Here is a 22,174-nt window from a genome sequence, read left to right as displayed (position 1 = left end):
CTGGCTTCTGACTACCCGTAACGACTGCCAAGGATGTTCAGTGACAGCCGGGACCTACAGTTTAACGTGCCATCCGAAACACAGTCATTGGTGTCCAAGATATACTTGGAAAGTACATACAAACTTAGAAAAGTTGCATTGTTGGTACTTGCCTGACCTGGAATCGAACCCACGTACTCATATTTGAGAGGTTGGCTATTTACCCACTAGGCCACCACGACTTCATGTCATTTATGTTGAAGGTAATCTTGAACCCAAAGTTTTTATTGCCGGCACCTGTGGGCCAAGCACGAATATCTAACGTATTCGAATCGACAATGTATCGAGGCCTCGATTCGAAAACGGAGTTTGTCGATAGTAGGCAGCACGAACCACATTCGAAGCACTATCGAACACTCGATTCGAATTCCAAGGTGACGTCATGCAAATGTAAATAGGGACGCGCCACAGTGAGCAAAATGAACGATTGTTGAATGAATGGTGCGTTCGAAAACTAACTCTAGTTGTTAATATTTTTTTTACCTTTGATTAAACGTTTTATTATTATTAAATTATAATAAAAACTGAATGTAATATAAAAAAGAGACCCAAAGTTAATTATTAGACATTATAAAATGGCATTATCTCTAGCAATATAACATAGTTACGGAGATTTTATTTTTAAAAAATGACGGGTACCGAACGCACCCACTTGACATCCGACGCGCGTAAGGCCGCCAAAGGACCATGGGCAAAAATGTATGAAGCCTGGGCTCACCCACCAACAGAGATGAGACCACTTTCAATATACTTGTAAAGCACTAAATATAAAGATTTAAACTCATTTTTGCGAAGAATCCATGGGGTTATTTTGCTATAAATATTTTTCTCCGACCATAAATAAACTAATATTCTGCAAAAAGTAGTGCTGTTATGGCAGTGTAGGTTTTGTTTTTGAACACCTTTAACTAGTTTTAATTCCAGGTTTAATGTATACATAAAAAATAAAAGAGCTGCTAACAGTTAAAATTATTTTTGTTAACATTTCAATCAATATCAATAATAATGTCGTCTAAATATCCTGCCGGTGGATTAAATTGTGAGTGCCTGCCTAACCCTAGATACCATATTATTGAAATGATATGAGCACAACTTCCTACTGAGCGTCTACCTGTTAGACACGAGCAGTAATACTGAGCGATGGCATCTCGACCCATTTCGTTTCTGTTAACCAGAATGTATACCTACGTAATATGTAAACCTATTTAGGTGCATATCTTTTTTTTGCCATGGAATTGAAGGTAGTGCCCATAGTAACAATTTTAGTACAAACAAAAACCTTCACAACGGCATATGCTATAACTCTGTTGGACAATGAGCCCAATTTGACTCATGGTCCTTTGTTTATGTTTTGCTACACGTCCACAACAAAAGTATTTCTGTTTTTTTTTTTTTGTTACAAATAATTAAGTGCTTTCAATATAATAAATATTATGAGAACCAGTCAGACGCAATATGAAATGATGGTTGAATTCATGGAAGCGTGAGTAAACAGTTTTAATAAGTTTGAGTGGCATAAACTTTAGTGTGAAGTATTTTAAGTGCAATGCTATTTCTATATTTTTAAATTCGGTTTCATTTATGTCCAGTGGGTAAATTCTATTCCTAAGTTTTGCTCTGCGCGTAATTTCTCTACAATGATACGAATATCTAAGCGCGGGAAAACGGCTAGTATTCTATAAAAAAGAAGCTTTACTTGTTTTCTTACAGTTTACGATATACTTTTGATTATAACAATCACAACACAATTTATTTACTAACCCATCCTAACATAAATGTAATGAATGAACAACAATGTATTCCATCAGTTGTTACAGTGGAGACAGTTGTAAACATCTATTCTATTCCATCAGGTCCTGGTGGAGCGACTGCTGTGGACATGTCGCGACATCTCCCGGCTGCACCTACTTCTGCGAGAGAAGAAGGACGTGGCCCCAGAGAAAAGACTCTCCCAGTTGAAGCAGTCACAGGTAAGTCATCATCTCCCGAGCCTTTCCCAACTATGTTGGGGTCGGCTTCCAGTGTAACCGGATGCAGCTGAGTACCAGTGTGCCACAAGGAGCGACTGCCTATCGGGCCTCTTCAATCCAGTTACCCGGGCAACCCCTTGGTTAGACTGGCTTCTGACTACCCGTAACGACTGCCAAGGATGTTCAGTGACAGCCGGGACCTACAGTTTAACGTGCCATCCGAAACACAGTCATTGGTGTCCAAGATATACTTGGAAAGTACATACAAACTTAGAAAAGTTGCATTGTTGGTACTTGCCTGACCTGGAATCGAACCCACGTACTCATATTTGAGAGGTTGGCTATTTACCCACTAGGCCACCACGACTTCATGTCATTTATGTTGAAGGTAATCTTGAACCCAAAGTTTTTATTGCCGGCACCTGTGGGCCAAGCACGAATATCTAACGTATTCGAATCGACAATGTATCGAGGCCTCGATTCGAAAACGGAGTTTGTCGATAGTAGGCAGCACGAACCACATTCGAAGCACTATCGAACACTCGATTCGAATTCCAAGGTGACGTCATGCAAATGTAAATAGGGACGCGCCACAGTGAGCAAAATGAACGATTGTTGAATGAATGGTGCGTTCGAAAACTAACTCTAGTTGTTAATATTTTTTTTACCTTTGATTAAACGTTTTATTATTATTAAATTATAATAAAAACTGAATGTAATATAAAAAAGAGACCCAAAGTTAATTATTAGACATTATAAAATGGCATTATCTCTAGCAATATAACATAGTTACGGAGATTTTATTTTTTAAAAATGACGGGTACCGAACGCACCCACTTGACATCCGACGCGCGTAAGGGCGCCAAATTTGTTTATGTTTTGCTACACGTCCACAACAAAAGTATTTCTGTTTTTTTTTTGCTACAAATAATTAAGTGCTTTCAATATAATAAATATTATGAGAACCAGTCAGACGCAATATGAAATGATGGTTGAATTCATGGAAGCGTGAGTAAACAGTTTTAATAAGTTTGAGTGGCATAAACTTTAGTGTGAAGTATTTTAAGTGCAATGCTATTTCTATATTTTTAAATTCGGTTTCATTTATGTCCAGTGGGTAAATTCTATTCCTAAGTTTTGCTCTGCGCGTAATTTCTCTACAATGATTAAAAATAAACATATAAATAACATTTTTTTTTCATACACATTAATTCTATAGGTTCGCAAATAAATAAAATATGATTTAATTACTTACCTTGTTTCTCGTGATTGATATCCATAATATTCTAGTAAAGGAGATTGGGCAAGAATGTATGAAGTTTGGTCCAAATGTCCACCACGAACGAGACCTATATAATTAAATAGTCCACTTAATTTAGAGTAACTTTTACTAAGAAAGTAAAAAAAAACAATGCCAAAAAAAGTTATAGCCAAAAATGTATTCTTAATTTTCGGTAGTTTTTGTATGTTGTCATTATTATTTTTTATTTTATTCCACTTTCATTTCCGCACTTAATCTAAAACTAAGATGAGTAAGACACATTTGCATATAAACCCATATTTATTTGCCCGATGGATGTACGAATCACGAACCAATTGAGGTGCCAGAAGGGCTTGAATATACTCAACGGTGCCTGGATCTAAGATAGTTCGAAGTAACTGGTGGTGTCTTCTCTCTAATAATGAACAATTCTATTTTGTCAGAAGTTACAGAAAGTACGAAAATCGAACATCACGAAAAGTAATTGAAAAAATTAAATTGAAAAAATCTATAAAATGTTTTATTTTATTTTGCTATAACTTTTTTCTGGCATTATATTTTTTTTTACTTTCATAACAAAATATGTTCTATATTTAACGGGCTATCTAGCCATATAGGTCTCGTTCGTGGTGGACATTTGGACCGGAATCGCCCATTGTCCTTTGCCGCTAAAAAATAATATGCGGTACTACGTTCATACAGTGGCGGTCTTTGCATTTTAAATTATATTGAAGCTATTACTAATTGTTCCAATAACTTAACAATAATTTTATTCACAAAACTAACTCTAAACAAACATAAACACGGTTAAAACTTTATTTTTACACTTCTCGAAACCTTTCTCACCGACTATTTTCAAGTGAATAATGTTTCGACCATACTCGATAGCCAGCCTTCGAGAGTTTACGTTACCGTACGTCAAAAGAATGTTCGTGCTGCCATGTTTTGTTTCCTTTTACGCCCGATAGGGGCGCTGTACAATTCTCATACAAATGTTACTCGATTTCGATACGAATAACTTTTCGCAAATATTCGTGCTTGGGCTACTGATCATTGTAATATGCGCATTACCATTCTTCTTCTTGATTAAAAATTCTATCAAAATATCGGTTGACCAAAAAAATATATAGTAAGGAAATGTAAGATTGTAATCATGAATTAATAAACACAAAACTAGATTTTTATTTCAAAATAAGGAAAAAGAAAACTAGTCTTTTTAAATAATAATACTAAATTATTTTTCTGTAAAATATGTCTATGCATATTATATTCTAATCATAGACGTCATTGCTCTCCGGTGGTGTCGGATTGTCGTCGCATCGCGCTAGTGAGTGAAGGAATAGTGAGTGCACCTGTGTCCGCGCAAATGTGCGTGCACTATAATATGTCCTGCGCATTATAAACGCCTTTTCCTAACTATATTGGGTTCGACTTCCAATCTACTAGAATGCTGTTGAGCCCCAGTGTTTTGTTTGTTTTGGATGGCATTATATCAAAGTAAACTTCTAAAAGTATACTTGCTGCAAACCTATTTTCTGGCTTCTTACTGGCTTCTCACGGGATAACAGTATTTCCCCTATATTTAGGGTGTTATTACTTATTACACATGTAGACCTGCCTCTTCAATCACTCTATCTTTTAAAAAAGAGTATAAAAACCATTGCGTAGTTTTGAAAATTTAAGTGTACAAAGGGACATAGGGATATAAGTATGTCAATTAATCCATCTGATGTGATCCAGGTATTCGACGTGATCCGGCAACACTGCCCGAAGCAACTGGACAAGCTGAGCATGCTCGCCGGTGACGTCACTAAGCGCAGGTTCGGGCTTGACAATCACGCCATCAGCCAACTGAATCAGGTTAGATATTCTGATCAATTATCTCTATGTTTACGAATATTACAAGCAGTAATGTCTGTTAATTTCAACGCGAAAAATTCTTTCAGTGTTAGATAAGTAGCCGGTTTACCTTTTTTTTATGTGTAACCATTAATTGCCGCTGTGGGTGCAGCGTAAGGGAGTGTTAGACTCTTACTGACTAAAACCCATCTTGTTCCTTCTTTAACCCTTTATGTAACTCGCGCGAACAATCCCGGCCTTATTCTCCTAAATACTTCCTTATTTTCTTAGCTTAAGCGTTTCCTTATGTACTATTCCCCCTACTACTAACCTTTTTGACTCCCCAGTATACTCCCTTATATACTACCCTTACCATGTACTTCCCTATGTACGTGTGCAAGCTTTTGTAAGTACTTTTAATGTACTACCCTTAAGTACTCTTTTATGTAATATTTTATTTAATTCCAAACATTATAAAGACCATACATATATTTATTGTGTTTCACATTACATTTTCTAATATTAAATACTATATATTTATATAGATATTTACATATAAAAACTATTCTAGTAAAACAAAAAAAAAAATAGAAAACTAAAACTAAAAAGCGTCAAAAAACTCATCCTCATTGCTGTCAACTGGGAGCGTGCCCAAGAGGCTGGCAGCATTACCTCGTTGGACCACCATGCTGATCCTTTGTCCGAGGTAATGGCCCGCCTTTTGGTCACGAGAAGCGCCAACCAGCCGCCTAGACAGATATATAAGGTGCTTTAATATTACCTGCCAGGACTTGAATGGGGGGTAATATTGCGTTTATAGATTACAATAATGAAGAATTTTCGTTCCCCGGAACAGTCAATTAAATTTGAGACAACAACTGCTATCTCTTTCTATCTGTTCTGCAAGAATGGCAACGCGCAACTCTACTGGATGGTTTTAAATTAATAAATTAAGTCTTTATACGTATTTTTTTTGTTTGAAAAAAATTATGACAAATAATCAATTATTTATCTTTACTATTGTGATCTATAAACGCAATACTACCCCCCATTCAAGTCCTGGCAGGCAATATTAAAGCACCTTATATATTACTAGCTTCTGCCAGCGACTTCGTCCGCGTTAGAGTCGGACTTTGTGCAAAGAGAGGAAGAAATAATAAACACCAGCCCTTCCAATTATCTAAATCTATGCGTACTTACTGCTTCTTTAAGTAATAAAATGTAAACCATTAATAATTTGTAATTTGAACGAATATTTAAACACAAGAATAACTAATAGATACCAACCTATTTTATAAAATAACAACAAAAGAAAGTTAAAAATAAATTATTTAAAACCTAAAAGTCGCGCAATAAGGTTGAACGCTCTGAACGTCTATTCGCATCAATCGCACCAACAGCCAAATATTGTATGAAGCTCGCGCAGCCACCGCGCCGCGAGTCGCGTCGAGCGCGGCGACCGTTGCACAAAAATGATCCTTATAGCGTGCGTGATTCAGTATTCACGCGCGGTGGCTTATTACCGTTTTTCATGTATAACTTTGGTGTTTCTTTACCGATTTAAATAATTCTTTTTTTAATTAATAGATAATACTGTTATAGATAGTTCAACTCAGATTTGCGCGCGGCCCTATGTGTGCGTCGGCTTGTAAATATACAACTTTCATTCGTGTGACAGTGACGTCGTCCGAGCATGACGTGTTCTTATCGCTTTTTGTTATGGGTACAGTCGTTTACGAAAATGTCTAGTTCTTCACGGAGAAAATGTTTAAGGAGTCAGGTAGCGTTTCAAAAAATGAAACAACATTCAAAGCTTTTTATTATTACATTTTACAGTTTTTCATTATTTTCTCATAAGTTTTTTCAAATTGACGTTGACAGTATCTAAGAAATAAATGAGGTGAAATATCTAAGATGAATTAAATACTCCTTACATATTTTCTAGATCTCGGGGTACGCGGACAATAAATAAAAGTGTGGACTAAGAATGTAATAAAAGACGTATAATCTAGTATAATAATGTAAACAAAATGTGTGAGGAATTTTAAAAAATAATATTGCTTCGCATAATGTCGACCAAAATAAGACGGAAATAATGAAACTCATAAATGAACGTTTATGTCATATTGATGAAGGGATGTTGGGTAATACTTGTCGACATGTACAAAAGAAAAAAGAAAAATACTATAGACATTTTGAAATGGAGTCAAAATTTATAATTTACCTCGGTGAGAGTAGCGAATCCGAAAATTCATCATTTGATTTTTCAAGTAGCGATTCAGAATCATTATAAATAAATAAACATTAAATTACGTAATAACTGTTTTTCTTTAAACAGCCGTAACCCCTAAATAACTGTATTTGTACCCGACTGTACCTCTTGTCACGCACACAAAGTCACTGTGTATGTACAAGGGTTACCCACACATAAGGCCGCGCGCAAGACTGAGTTGAACTTACTATAACTATGTTTAATTAGTGTGAGTAAGAGTGTTATAAACGTAGACAAATATAATCAGAAAGCTCCGAGCTGCTAAGTTACCGAGAGTTTTACGTGTTATTGTGAGTCAACCATAAAAGATAGACATATGCTCCCATGGGATATTTTTTACATAATTTTATGAAGAATATTTTCGTCGTACATGGTTTCTGTGTAGCTGTAACCATTAAGGCTGCACACGCGACGGAAGCTTAAAAAATGGAGTAACTTCTCCCGTTTTCCCAACATTTACCTTCACTGCTCTGCTCCTATTGATCGTAGCGTGATGGAAAGTATCCTATAACCTGCCCAGGAGTATGAAGAATATTTGTGCCAAGTTTCATTAAAATTCGTCCAGTAGTTTTTGTTTCCATAACGAACATACAGACAGACAGACAGACAGACAGACAGACAAAAATTTTACTGATTGCATTTTTGGCATCAGTATCGATCACTAATCACCCCCTAATAGTTATTTTGGAAATATATTCAATGTACAGAATTGACCTCTCTACAGATTTATTATAAGTATAGATAATAAAGTCAATTTTGATAACAGAAGGTTTTCTACATGTTTTCCTGCCAATATACCGGTATTCAAAGGTGACAAGGTACTCACAGATTTTGGATCACGTTTTGGATTGTGCACCATAACATTTTCGAAAAACGTGTTACGATAAATTATTGATTCTCATAAATAAAAACGTTTTTGTTAACACGTGAGTGTAGTTTAGAATTTAAAAAAAAAACTAGAACTATTTTGCCAATTTTATTGACATTTTCAAAATCTTGTTTAAAATCTTTTATGCCTTTTACTATCCACTTATCATATTTGATGCAGAACTGAATAGCATGTTCTCTAGCCTATGTTTCATTCACGTGCAATTAGGAATAATCAAAGTTCATATTTATCCTACTAGCTATAATTTATATTCTTATCAAAACTTAGACATTCGCTGATGTGTATCGTAGCTTACATGCTTTTAAAAACGTGCGGGTCCAGTGACTCTCGCGTGTAACAAAGCAATATACTCACTTGCGCATGTTAACTTGCTCCAGCCACATGAACCCAAGACATCTTAAAATATTTATCATTCTGTAGATTTTGTAAACTAATATCATACCGCCCCAATTGCCATCACTTGCCCGTGATGCACACTGCTGAAAAAAGAACGAGGCTCTGGCGACCGACCGGTGGCGGTGTTGCACTAGAATTGTTTTTATACAATCGATTAATAAATATACAATGTCAGACGTCCTTAGTAACTTAGGCTCAATAAAAATATTTCATGTACAGTGAAAATTCTTACAGTTTTTTGTGTAGTTTAATGTCAGAAGCTTTTCTATGTTTTCCATTTTTGCATTGAACTTCTCAAAACCAAATTATTCCAAATTATTCAAACGAAAAACCTGAACTCGATAAACAAAATAATTACTTATTAACATTATATTTTTTTTTGGAAAAGTTCTAGATAACAATTAAATATTTTATAAGAAGTTAGTATTTTATATGTAAATTGTTGTAGTAAAGAACTTTGTGTACGTGAGAATTCAGTTTTAAAAGTTGATTGGGTGGGCCGAAACCTGACATTGTTCTTTCTCAGGAATAGCTTGAAAACGATTGTAATTAGTATTTTTAGGGTTCCGTACCCAAAGGGTAAAACGGGACCCTATTGTTTTCGCTGCTCTGTCCGTCCGTCTGTCACCTGGCTGTATCTCATGAACCGTGATAGTTAGAGAGTTGAAATTTTCACAGATGATGTATTTCTGTTGCTGCTATAACAACAAATACTGAAAACTAGAAGACGATAAATATTTTGTAGGAATCCCATACAACAAACTTAATTTTTTTGCTAATTTTCCAAATAATGGTACGGAACCCTTCGTGTGCGATTCCGACTCGCCCTTGGCCGGTTTTTTTAAAGAGTGTTAATTGAGTTTCTTGCCGGCTTTTCTCGATAAAATCGACTGGATATTAAATGTCTTGTAAGATGGGCAATAAAAAGATTTTGTATATAACTTATGTAAGCCTTATTTACTCCTCTTTGCCACCAGGTGTCAGTGGTGTTCCACTCGGCAGCCACGCTGAAGTTCGACGAGCCGCTGCCGGTGGCCTTGCAGCAGAACGTCCACTCTGTCGTCACACTCATGGATATATGTGATCAGCTGCCTAATATGCAGGTATACTAGTAGTTGAAGTATAAGATTTTTGTTCGAAAGAGTATGGATGATATTGCTCTGAAAAGACAGGGTTGGCAGATTAAAATCACTTCAAGAATAGTGAATAGTTATTAATGTAGCCCTCCCTCCTCAGTACAGATACCGTTTGGCAAGGACATCCTTAATTAAGTCACTTTTGGGGCTAGTTACAAAAATTAAGTTAACCTTCCAGCAGTGGTTTCCAACAGGTTTCCGGCAGTAGCTCGATGAATTCGTGGAATAGCAATGATTTTCTGATAATGATGGATATGATCCATGCTATGGAATTTAATCACTTCCCTGTCCCACGTGTCATATATGATACACCGACCGTTTAACTATTAAGTCTGCATCGTGGATAGTGAAGTGGTTAAAACTGCTATTTCAAGAAATTCGGTAGTTAAGTAGCATAAAGTTCAAATTAACTGACATGTAAAAGCCTGTTTTACAACTAATAAAGAAAAGATAGTGGACTCCGTAGATACAACTTCTTAAAAACTGAGCTTCAACGATATACACATATCGTACTTATTAAAACAGCTAAACCTATATCCCCAGGTGCTAGTCCACGTCTCAACCGCCTACAGTAACGCAGAACTCACCAGCGTGGAGGAGCGCGTGTACCCAGCGCCCGCGCAGCTGCAGCAGCTCAGTGCGCTGGTAGAAGCCTTACCTGCTAATCTACTGGCAGAGATCACGCCGCAGTAAGTGTATCTCCCGAGCCTTTTCCCAACTATGTTGGGGTCGGCTTCCAGTCTAACCGCATGCCGCCGAGTACCAGTGTGCCACAAGGAGCGACGCACTGGTAGAAGTGTTGCCAGCTGGTTTACTGGCAGAGATCACACCGCAGTGAGTAAAGTCACCTGGTCTCATGCTACCTTCACGTGTCTACAGTCTACAGTAGGTAACGCGGAGCTGAGCAGTGTAGAAGCCTTGCCAGCTCGTCTACTCTCTGAGATCACACCGCAGTGAGTAGAGTCACCTGGTCTCATGCTACCTCCACGTGTCTACAGTCTACAGCAGGTAACGCGGAGCTGCAGCAGCTCAGCGCGCTGGTAGAAGCCTTGCCAGCTGGTCTACTCGCTGAGATAACACCACAGTGAGTATCCATCATCATCTCCCGAGCCACAAGGAGCGACTGCCTTTCTGACCTCCTCAACCCAGTCAGCCGGGCAACCCAATACCCCTTAGTTAGACTGGCTCCTGTCTGACTAACGATCCGTAACGACTATCAAGGAAGTTCAATGACAGCCGGGACCTACAGTTTAACGTGCCATCCGAAACGTTATTTTATATACGCTTATCTTGTTAAATTGCTGTCTTTTCCAGGTTGATATCCCCGAAGCCGAACACATACACATTCACAAAAGCGATGGCGGAGAGCGTGGTTGCCGAGCGAGCTAACTCTACCAACTATGCTGTAGCTATCTTCAGACCTACCATAGGTAACAACAATAATAATATATTTACTTTTCATGCTGTTTTCGTAGTTTTTGTTGTATAACAACTTTCCTTAAAACTAAATAAAAAAGTTACAAGTGCTGCCCTCCAGCGTTGAATAGCAAAAGTTATAATGTTCCTATTCAACACTAGATGGCTTTGTGCTAGAAAAACGGTTATTGTATGATGTTGACGTTCAAAAAGTATTGTTTTGCAACCAAGTTTTAATAAATGCTTTTTTTGAGTTTCTTTTAATGTGGTCAGTTCATTGATATAACGAAGTTGACAGTCACAACAGCTGGGAAAAAGCTAGACAAATAATTATGATGCTTCCCAAAAAAAATCCTTGTACTTACGTTGAATTTTAAATTTGAATTATAGAAAAGCTTTAAATATATGCGTTTTATGTTCCAGTGATATCCTCCCTCCGCCATCCATTCCCTGGCTGGATAGAAAACCTGAACGGTCCTTCAGGCGTAGTGGTGGGCGCCGGCAAGGGCTTGCTGCACGTGCTCAGCTGCGGCGCCGTGCGTCGTGCTGACATGATGCCGGTGGATATTGCTATCGATACCCTCATAGCTGTAGCTTGGGAGGCCGCTAACGATCAGTAAGTACTGTGGTAGCTGATGATGATGATGATGTCCTCCTAGACGTTTTTGTCGACGGCGACACCCTGGCATATATCGGCAGTTTGGTTTCGTTCATGGGCTCGTACATGACTCGCGAAACCAAACTTTGCCTTGAACACGCGGTCACAAATAGCGCAGTAAAAGTTGCCCTTGCGCATTGTAAGTATAGTTATAGGAGGGCTTAGGGCGGGATTTTTGGAGCTGGCGTTTGGCATCTAGGGCTTCAAGATGCCGCTCTTATGAACAGTTCTGCGCCACTCAGGTCTTTGGGTCGCTAGTTGTTCCCATGAAGTTGGCGATAAGCTAAGTTGTGGTAGCTAGTATATAAGAAAGGGGCTGGGTAGAGAAGCTGAACGGTCATTCAGGCGTAATGGTGGGCGCCGGCAAGGGCTTGCTGCACGTGCTCAGCTGCGGCGCCGTGCGTCGTGCTGACATGATGCCGGTGGATATTGCTATAGATACTCTCATAGCTGTGGCTTGGGAGGCCGCTAACGATCAGTAAGTCCTGTGCTAGCTAGTGTATAAGGGAGGGGCTGGATAAAGAAGCTGAAGCTATACATATCGGGTGTGTCGTTCACAATCACATTAAATGAAATGCGTTAATATACTGGTTAATATATGTCGATTAACACAAAGAAAAAAGAAAAATACATAAAAATAAAAAAATGATTTTTTCAAACAAAGTAAATAGAATAAAAATGTGCGAAAATTAGAACACCATATAAAAGTCAGTCATTACAAACAACTGAAATTCTCCCTTGAAAACTGACAGCTGTAAACTGATCAAAACACACACACACACATACACATGATGTTGTAAATTATAAAAACGAAAAATGACTCGTGTGGTTAAAACCACTGAATGGATTAGGTTATTTTTTTTACAATTCACCATAGAATATCATAAAGTATATGCGATAGGATTTAATGTGATTGTGAACGACACACCCTGTATAATATTATTATACAAAGTTAGTGAATAACTGAAATCTATGTATGTTAGTAACACTTCACTATGCACTATATATGCTTATGGCCTCCCTATGGTGCTCATTACGATAGATCCACCATTTGATTTCTACCTAATTCTTTGGTACTGATATTCATAGAGGCTTCCACTTAGCACCTTGCCACTGATATTCATAGATTCTTCTTCGTCTTATCGAATGAGCTACCGGTTTGATGACATAATCTAACAAGCCCTGGAGTCAGTGTTTTCTTAAATGTGATCGCCTGATGGCCTCTGTTGTGGAATTGTGACAACGACGATATATTTACTACTGTCATAGATTAAACCAACACTACTGACAGCAATTTGATGAATGTGTATTTATTCATAAACAATTTATGTACACAGGACACAGACAACAAGAAATATAGAACAATCAAGTGCAAAGTCACAGCTTATTTCTAACTGTATGTTCTAAACCCTCTCTCCCCTCAGGCCAGGCTTCGCTCGCGTGTACAACTGCAGCTCGTGCATGGACGGCACATCGTGGGGCCAGTTCCGCGAGCGCATGATGCGCTGTGTGCGCGAGTACCCCTTCGATAGCGTGCTCTGGTACCCCTTCGGCGTGCTGAGTGAGAACACGTATGTATGCCTTGTATAACTTGTTTATATTAAACTTTATGTACCAAAAAAGAAGTCGGTTAGACTGAAATCAAATCCTAACATAGTTGAGAAAAGGCTCGGGATATGATGACTTCATGTACAAAAAATTGTACAATAGTGGACTTAATTCCACTAGGCATTCCCTACCAGTCAATTATTGGGTTGAAGGGAGATCGGGTTGATTGAAATAGTTAGGTAAATGTTTTTGTGTATTAAAAAAAAACGGTATTATGGACAACTTTCAATCGATTCGAATCGTAGATTTGGTGTCTCTAAAGCAAAATAACGACCGCGATCAAAAGGCGCCTCCTATATCGTCCATTTCCCAAATGTTATAGCATATTTGAAGCGAAAGCTATCGCACACATGGTCACCAACACTCGTGTCTAGGGCGATGAGTATGAGCAAATCCCCCCAGCGCTCTAGGAGCCAGCAATCGACGAACATTTATATTGTCAAAGAAAATGCTTTTACTAACTCAAATAGTCACTATCATTGATGCCAGAGCCCCTTCACTTTGTTTTACGTCTTTCATGATTTTCCTCTTCTATATTTATATTACCTATATGTTTAAGGCGACGAATTGGTCAACAATAATTCCATAACCGGCACGCGCATCTAAGGCGCCAAAAGGGGTCGGAGCGTCTGAGCGGGGCGAGGATAACAATACGCGCGCTAGCTTATAACTAAAAGTCGTAAGCGACAAAATGGTTTTGTAATTTTATTATTTAGAAATGATAATTTGATAAAAATTCCTTCTACAATTTTAAAGAGTATGTATATACTCAACTACTAAAAAAGTTAAGAGGCTTAAATCGGTCCCGTTTGCCCATAATATGTGAATCTCTTTTTAAAAAGAGGTATGTTTGATATATTTTTCTCTGTTATAAAAGTTACCTGATCATGTTTCTACGTCTAACAAAATAAGGTTTATATCATGAACTTTCAGGTAACCAAGTTGTATTTTGATCCGTTTTGTATTTACTGAGACAAATTAAGATCCTTGGCGCCAAAAATTCCAATTCGTCCTCTTAAGACAAACAATCTACACATATTTGCAGGCTGATGCAGCGGTTCTTGGAGACAACGCTGCAAACTGTGCCGCTATACATCGTCCACTATATCTCCAAGTTATGCGGGATCAAGTCCAGGTATTTATCACTTACATGCTATCGTATCATCCCAGCCACTTTAGAAAATAATGTTAAAACTGGCTTCCACGTCCCGAGGGAACTACTTCTTGTTCATGGATGGCAAAATGGCAAAGGCATCCATATGTTATATTTTTAATAATTATCCATATTTTAGATATAAAAGCTACACTACATTATTGTCAAGTTTCATCAAAACCCGTTTAATATTTTTCGTGTTAAACAGGAACTCAACATACTACTATTCGTACCAACTTTTGCATTTATATTATTAGTAGGAGTCCTCCTCATAGCATTTAAATTGTCGTCCAATGGTATGGTTATAATTGTAACAAGAACAGCTAAATTTGAGGTTCTACTTTCGATTCTATCTCAGACTATGTAAATTCCTTAATTACATAACAAAACTAGATGCCACTAAGATCATCCATAATACCGTGTATGCACCTATTTATACACCTTCCTTACCAAACCATTACCACTTCGCAGACCAAGCATGACAACAGTAAGCAAACGCTTACACGCGATGAACGAGGCGTTAAAGTTCTTCGCGTTACGAGAGTGGCACTTTAACACCGACAACGTGCAACAACTGATGCACAGGCTGGCACCTGCTGATGCCGCTGTGTACAACCTCGACCCAGGGACTATTGAGTGAGTAGCTCTTATTGTACTAGTTGTTATAGTAGACCAAGGTGCACTTCAGCACCAACAACTGATGCACAGGCTGGCACCTGCTGATGCTGCTGTGTATAACCTCGACCCGGGGACTATTGAGCGAGTGGCTCACGTATTTATACAACAGTTATATAGAAGCAGGTTTGTTTTATATGAAAATAATCTTTGCAGCCATTGGCTATGCCATTTGTTCGGTATCTCATCATCTGCCTAGCCTTTTCTCATCTATATTGGGTCAGCTATTCGGATGAGTACCAGTGTGCCACATAGGTATCTAACCTCCACAACTCTATTACACGGTCAACCAGTTTAACCAGGGTAACCAGGGTAACCAGTTTAACCAGTTTAATCGCCTTAGTGAGAATGGTTGTAAACTTTTTGATGTCTGATTACCCATAACGATTGCCAAAGATTTTCAAACGATAGCCGGGACCCATCAATATAGCATGCTTACTCTGAATACAAAGTTATTCGTATGTATACTGTAGGCAGTTTGCTATTGAAAGCCAATTTTTTTTTATTTCTCATAAAATTTCCCTAAGAACCCTTGCTTTCTAACTATACCTATAATATTTCTATCTCCCTGCAGCTGGGAGTCTCACTGCGAGGACTTCGTGAAAGGCACGCGCAAGTACCTGCTGCGCGAGAAGGACCAGGACATCGAGGCTGCCAGGAGACGCATGCATGTGTAAGTGTTAAACCTCATCACTTTTCTATTTACCAGACTGTAGTAGCAGTTTCATCTCATGTTTTAACTCGTGGTGGCCTAGTGGGCAAAGAACCAACCTCTCGAGTATGAGGGCGCGGGTTCGATTCCAGGTCAGGCAAGTACCAATGCAACTTTTCTAAGTTTGTATGTACTTTCTAAGTATATCTTAGACACCAATGACTGTGTTTCGGATGGCACGTTAAACTGTAGGTCCCGGCTGTCATAGAACATCCTTGGCAGTCGTTACGGGTAGTCAGAAGCCAGTAAGTCTGACACCAGTCTAACCAAGGGGTATTGGGTTGCCCGGGTAACTGGGTTGAGGAGGTCAGGCAGGGCAGTCGCTCCTTGTAAAGCACTAGTACTCAGCTACATCCGGTTAGACTGGAAGCCGACCCCAACATAGTTTGGGAAAAAGGCTCGGAGGATGCTGAGGATGCTGACTTAAACTCAGTTAAAAAGTCGTCTGAAGCCTTCCTTGGTAAATGGGCAGATCTAACAATGAAATATTTCTCCTAATCGGTTCAGTAGTAGTATCATGAGATTAGCGCGTTCGTTTAAGCAAAAAATAACAATTTCTTGTGCAAAAAATGGGAAATGCAAGAACTTTATAAGATAGGGGATCTTATAAATTGATAGCTTCATATAAGTGGGATTCATTCATATTGAGCAAGAAAAAATAATGGCGTCCACGGCCGATTTCGGCCACGGCGGCTGTTCTCATTTAAGGACATCAGCCAGCTGCGCAGGACATATTATAGTGCACAAGCATTTGCGCAGACACAGGTGCACTCCCTATTCCTTCACTCTCATAACCCGATGGGACGGCAATCCGACACGACCGGAAAGAGATCAGGCGCAGGACCGACATTTACGTGCTCTCCGATGCACGGGTGAATCAATCACCAACTTCCAGACTACGGGCTGCTTTGTGAAAGTTTATGAAAACCCACAAAGCGATTTCGGCCCGACCCGGGAATCGAACCCGAGACCTCGTGCTCAGCAGCCGCGAAGAGCTAGAAAATAAGATTTATAAATCGTGTAGCTAAAGTGGCTTTGTGTTCATGTGAAATGTTGTAAGTGTTTGTTGTTAACCTATCCTAAAATATCCCTTCGAATATGATGATATTAATATTAAATAATCTATTATATTTATGCCAATTCTTTTCAACAAAGCCTTTTCTCTTACATATTCTAAACCATATTACATTATTATTTTCCTTCCACAGCCTACACATGATCCACAGTTTAACAAAAATACTCCTAACTGTACTGATGGTTCGACTCGCGTACCGCTCCACTCCCGCCATCTTGCGGGCAGTAGCGGTACTAACGAGATTGAGACGACGCGGCGCCACTGTCGCTCTTAGCGGGTGAAACTATTTTATGGTGAAAAGTGTATTTTAAGAAGTTGAGAGGTTTTAATTTATAAAGTAGAATAAAGGATATTATGTAAGTTTGATAATTTTGTAAACATGACAAGAATGTAGTTCAGGTATAAATAAAATTGTCAAGGTTTAGGTAAGTTTTTTTGTGATGAATGATATTAAAATGTTTTGATCACAATTCCATATTGCTCCGTGCTAAAACAATATAAACGTACTTTATGTACTTATACATTGCTAACTGGAAGCATTATATTTTGTCATAAAAAAAATAATCTTACGGCTTTAATTTAATATGGGTTTAAGATATAATTATAATATTTATAAATTAAATGTATGAAATAATACATAAATGGTGCTTCATTAAAGTAATCTTAATAACGGAAGACAGAACATGGTTAATTTAGTAGGCAAGTTTAACTTAAGTATAAGTTTGTGAAAATGTTAAAAAGATACATTTTTCCCTCGGTATATTTTAAGGAAAATTGAACCTTGTATTTGTTGTATTAATAGCAATAAGTTATGAGAATAAGTTAACAAATAATAATGGTAACTGAGTGCAATAATTCATAATAATTAATTTAAGTTCGTAGTAAAAGGTACGCTGTATTAAAATCTTATTATTTTGTAAAGATTTTTGATAATAAACATCTGTGATTGGAAAAATAACTTTTTTTATTCATTTTTAGGGTTCCGTACCGTAAAACGGGACCCTATTGTTTTCGCTCCTCTGTCCTTCCGTCCGTCCGTCCATCCGTTTGCCACCAGACTGTATCTCATGAATCGTGATAGCACAGATTATATAATAGTTACTACGTAACAGATAAATCACTCCATACAAAAAAGTCCATACCTACTGTTATAAGCACCTACAAGTTCCCCAACTACCTACAAATTCCTAGCTGCGTTATAAAATGAACCTTAAAAGCTCGAGCGCTTGATTGTTATTCCAATGCGATAGCGCACAGTTCAGTGACCGCAACCGTGTCGTGGCCGTGCTTAGGGTTGCTTCTTACAATTTATTAATATTTAAGTAGGAAAACAAAGTTGCGCAAATATTTAAGTTGTATATATATATATAAGTTTTTTTTTTCAATTAATGTAAATATTTTGTTAATAACATTAAACTCTTTAAAAGTTGCGCTTATTTTAAGATAGCCTTTTTTAAAACCGAGTTTTGAAATAAAAAGGAATAATAGATAAACCAACATAACTCAAAATAATCCATCAGTTTGTGAGGTAGCTTAAAAAACCTAATAAAAACCAACAGCATAATATATAATATATAGAAATATATCGACGGTAAAAAGGCAAAAGGGGTCAAGCGCCACATTTTGCGATTTTAACTTTTTTATTGACCCCAACTCCACTATTTTTTCTCTTTCGAATGGTCGTAATATCGTTTTCCTAGCATGAAAAAAAGTCACTTGCACCAAAGAATTATTTGTACTGAAGTGCCAAATCGATACTTGCCAAAAGTGCTCAAGCGACACCAACTTTACCTTGCTTGGTTGAAAGACCATTTTGTGTATTACGTTTTTGTATCGCCTTGTCATTTGGCATAATTTTAAAAACAATATTAGAAGGAAATATGTCGTTTGTATCCATTTTTCTTTTATTTGTTTAATAACTATAACGTCGCTTACACCAATAGTAAAAATTGTCAACTAAACATAATTGGCGCTTGGCCCCTTTCTTAAATAATTTTATTTTCATTACGTTGCATTTGATCCACTAAGCGCGCGCCAGCGCCTGGAGCTTAGGCCAAAATCTAAATATGCCAACATTAAATATTGGTGCTTGACCCCTCGCGAAAGCGATAAACATGGTTAAAACCTGGGGTCAAGCGACATCTATCTTTGAAACTATTGATCTCAGGCTTATTTTGATGTAAAATTATTAAAGAACATTGTATTTTAGTAAACTTTTCTGAAGATTGTGATGTGATTCAATAAAGCAATAAAGAGATATTATTTTTTAAAACTTTCTTTTTACTCTCCTGAACAATATGATCTGTGGTGCTTGACCCCTTTTGCCTTTTACCCGTCGATATAGAAATAAAAATAATAATATTGGAGCGCGCGCGGCGCGTTTGACTGTTGAAAGCCCTGGGGCCCGATCCTCCTAATTTTACTTAAGCGTCATACGATTCACGTTCGACTCGATTCGACTGATATCCAATCCCGACTCGATTACGATTGAAGCGTATGTGGCATTCCGCTATTTTTTCTTTGAAATAAACGTTTTTATCCTTTTCTGTCATTTAATAATGAATAATTTTGTCTGCAAATGATTAACGATTGCAAAATGATTGTACAGCAAACTACCGTATAGACCAAAATCACCAAAATAGCAGACCAATCGCACACCAATCAAATGTCAATCGAATACGATTGGTCTTTTATTAGTAGCAGAATGCCCGATATGGTTAAAACTGCTATTATGATCATATTGCGATTCGATTTCTATTCGATTTTGACATTATTAACTTAGGAGAATCGGGCCCCTGAACCGCGTGGGGCTACCGGTAACCCAGCGAGCGGTAGGCATTTATCGCGCGCAAGTACGTCGAGTGACAGAGGCCTGGGGCCCGATTCTCCTAATTTTACTTAAGTGGCATTCGATTCACATTCGACTGCGATCCAATCACGACTCGATTACGATTGAAGCGTATGTGGCATTCCGCTATTTTTTCTTTGAAATAAACGTTCTTATCCTTTTCTGTCATTCAATAATGAATCATTTTGTCTGCAAATGATTTACGATTGCAATATGATTGTAGAACAAACTAACGTTTAGACCAAAATCACCAAAACAGGAGACCAATCGCAAACCAATCGAATATCGTTGGAATGCGATTGGTCTTATATTAGTAGCAGAATGCCCGATATGGTTAAAACTACTATTGCGATCATATTGCGATTCGATTTCTATTCAATTTTGACATTATTAACTTAGGAGAATCGGGCCCCTGGTGATAGTAAGAGAGTTGAAATTTTCACAAATGACGTATTTCTGTTGCCGCTATAACAACAAATACGAAAACTAGAATTAAATAAATATTTTGGTGGGCTCCCATACAACAAACGTGATTTTTTTGCTCATTTTCTAAATAATGTTACGAGACCCGTCGTGCGCGATCCGACTTACACTTGGCCGGTTTTTTTACTATGTAAAAAGTTAATGAGATCTTATCAACACGCTTTTATTAGGTCGACCTGTATGTAACTATGTAATGGAATCTCAGATAAGTAACTGATTATTTTTACCGTCTCTTCCAAGGATCGTAGCGTCATGAAAATTGTCAGCTGTATGTAGTTCTGATGACAATATGGTACTGTCGAACTGATCTGATGATGGAAGATATGAACTGGAACTTCATGATGAAACAACCTTGTTAGAAAATTCTTGTTAACATTTTTACGTGCATTTATAAAATCGTGTTTTTAATCTTTCGGAACCTTAAAATGATCTTCCAATCTTTAAGTAATTTATAAACAAAACCTTATAAGCAATTTAATAATTTCTCGTGCCTTTCCGCCCATTTCTCAGTATATCCCTTCTCTGGGGAATTCCGAGCGAAGTAATTCTTTCAACCTTCAATATGACACCTCTTTTGACGTCTGCGCGCCTAGTACTTGGTAATGGTGCGGCTGTGACAAATCTCGTGAGCTTTCTGTAATGGAATAGGTATGTTTTCGGATTAGTCATTTCCGCGTTTGCCAGTAATGCAGATTACGGTCGCTTCCTATTTTTTATCTATCTGTATACTTAGTCTGTTTTTTAATCTCGTAGACTAAACTGACATTACGAGTGTTGTCAGTTTATAGCAAATTCTTAAATAGTGATGTGGCACGACCGAAACTTAGCGTTAATAAAATCAAGTACCGTTTTTTTACAATAAATCATCCTGAAATAATGGGCTTATCCTTGATGATTACGAATGGCTTTGCGTGGTCAGATATACCTGGCAGTTTGCAGCACGTCGTAGAGCCGTGTGTACGTACGTGAATTTTAAATATAAGGGATGATTTATATTAGGCCAGGACGTGGCCGGGGCGTGCCGTGTACGTGGCTAACGGGGCACGGACGTGAAACGTTACATACATTTTGTATAACGAGCGCCGTTTGTGGCCCGGAGAGGCTACGGTCGGGCCGCGTCCGGGCTTTTAGCCGAGGTAGAAACTTACATAAGTTTTACTTGATGTGACAACTCTTTTGACGTCTGCGCGCCTAGTACTCGGTATCTCAAACCGGTGCGGCTGTGACAAATCTCGTGAGCTTCTGAACTTGGAATAGGTATTTTTTTCGGATGAGTCATTTCCGCGTTTGTTTGCTGTAGGAATATTTTTTTGTTTGTGATTAATTCATAGAAATGAATTGGTTCGACTTTAGTACAAGTACAGTTCACGTGCAATGTCTTTGCATCTGTGAAGTTCAGGCTACTAATGTTTATGCAAAAATCAAAGAGCAAAAAGCACATGCTCAAGGCATCATCTTCATCTACCCAGACTTTTCCCAACTATGTTGGGGTCGGCTTCCAGCCTAACTGGATGCATCGGAGTACCAGTGCTTTACAAGGAGCGACTGCCTATTTGTCCTCCTCAACCCAGTTACCCGGGAAACCTCTAACCCCTTGGTTATACTGGTGGAAGTGGTAGTACAAGTACAGTTACGTCAAAATAAGATTGATATAGATCTACTTTCTTGTAACGTCATATATGCAAAGCCTAATATAATAATTCCCACAGTTTTCAATCATCAGGGCCCCGATTCTCCTAATTTT

At 38.0% G+C, this 22,174-nt stretch overlaps 1 protein-coding gene across 4 annotated transcripts in view; it reads left to right on the top strand.

Annotated features, from left to right (window-relative positions):
* Positions 1 to 18,054, top strand: part of LOC124643791 (putative fatty acyl-CoA reductase CG5065) — a 28,771-nt gene extending 10,717 nt beyond the window's left edge. For all 4 annotated transcript variants that reach the window (XM_047182885.1, XM_047182887.1, XM_047182888.1 and 1 more), the window contains 11 exons: positions 5,011 to 5,130; positions 9,644 to 9,769; positions 10,346 to 10,491; positions 11,117 to 11,232; positions 11,642 to 11,701; positions 12,222 to 12,354; positions 13,301 to 13,447; positions 14,530 to 14,619; positions 15,109 to 15,273; positions 15,887 to 15,985; positions 17,233 to 18,054. In XM_047182885.1, the coding sequence (XP_047038841.1) occupies positions 5,011 to 5,130; positions 9,644 to 9,769; positions 10,346 to 10,491; positions 11,117 to 11,232; positions 11,642 to 11,701; positions 12,222 to 12,354; positions 13,301 to 13,447; positions 14,530 to 14,619; positions 15,109 to 15,273; positions 15,887 to 15,985; positions 17,233 to 17,380 (1,350 nt within the window). In that variant the 3' untranslated portion in view covers positions 17,381 to 18,054. The remainder of the gene's footprint in view (positions 1 to 5,010; positions 5,131 to 9,643; positions 9,770 to 10,345; positions 10,492 to 11,116; positions 11,233 to 11,641; positions 11,702 to 12,221; positions 12,355 to 13,300; positions 13,448 to 14,529; positions 14,620 to 15,108; positions 15,274 to 15,886; positions 15,986 to 17,232) is intronic.
* The last annotated feature ends 4,120 nt before the right edge of the window (positions 18,055 to 22,174 follow it).

Source organism: Helicoverpa zea, chromosome 28 (genome assembly GCF_022581195.2).
Source record: "Helicoverpa zea isolate HzStark_Cry1AcR chromosome 28, ilHelZeax1.1, whole genome shotgun sequence".
Taxonomy (NCBI): domain Eukaryota; kingdom Metazoa; phylum Arthropoda; class Insecta; order Lepidoptera; family Noctuidae; genus Helicoverpa; species Helicoverpa zea.
The sequence above is the reverse complement of the archived record's forward strand: the minus strand, read 5'-3'. Positions and strand labels throughout refer to the sequence as shown.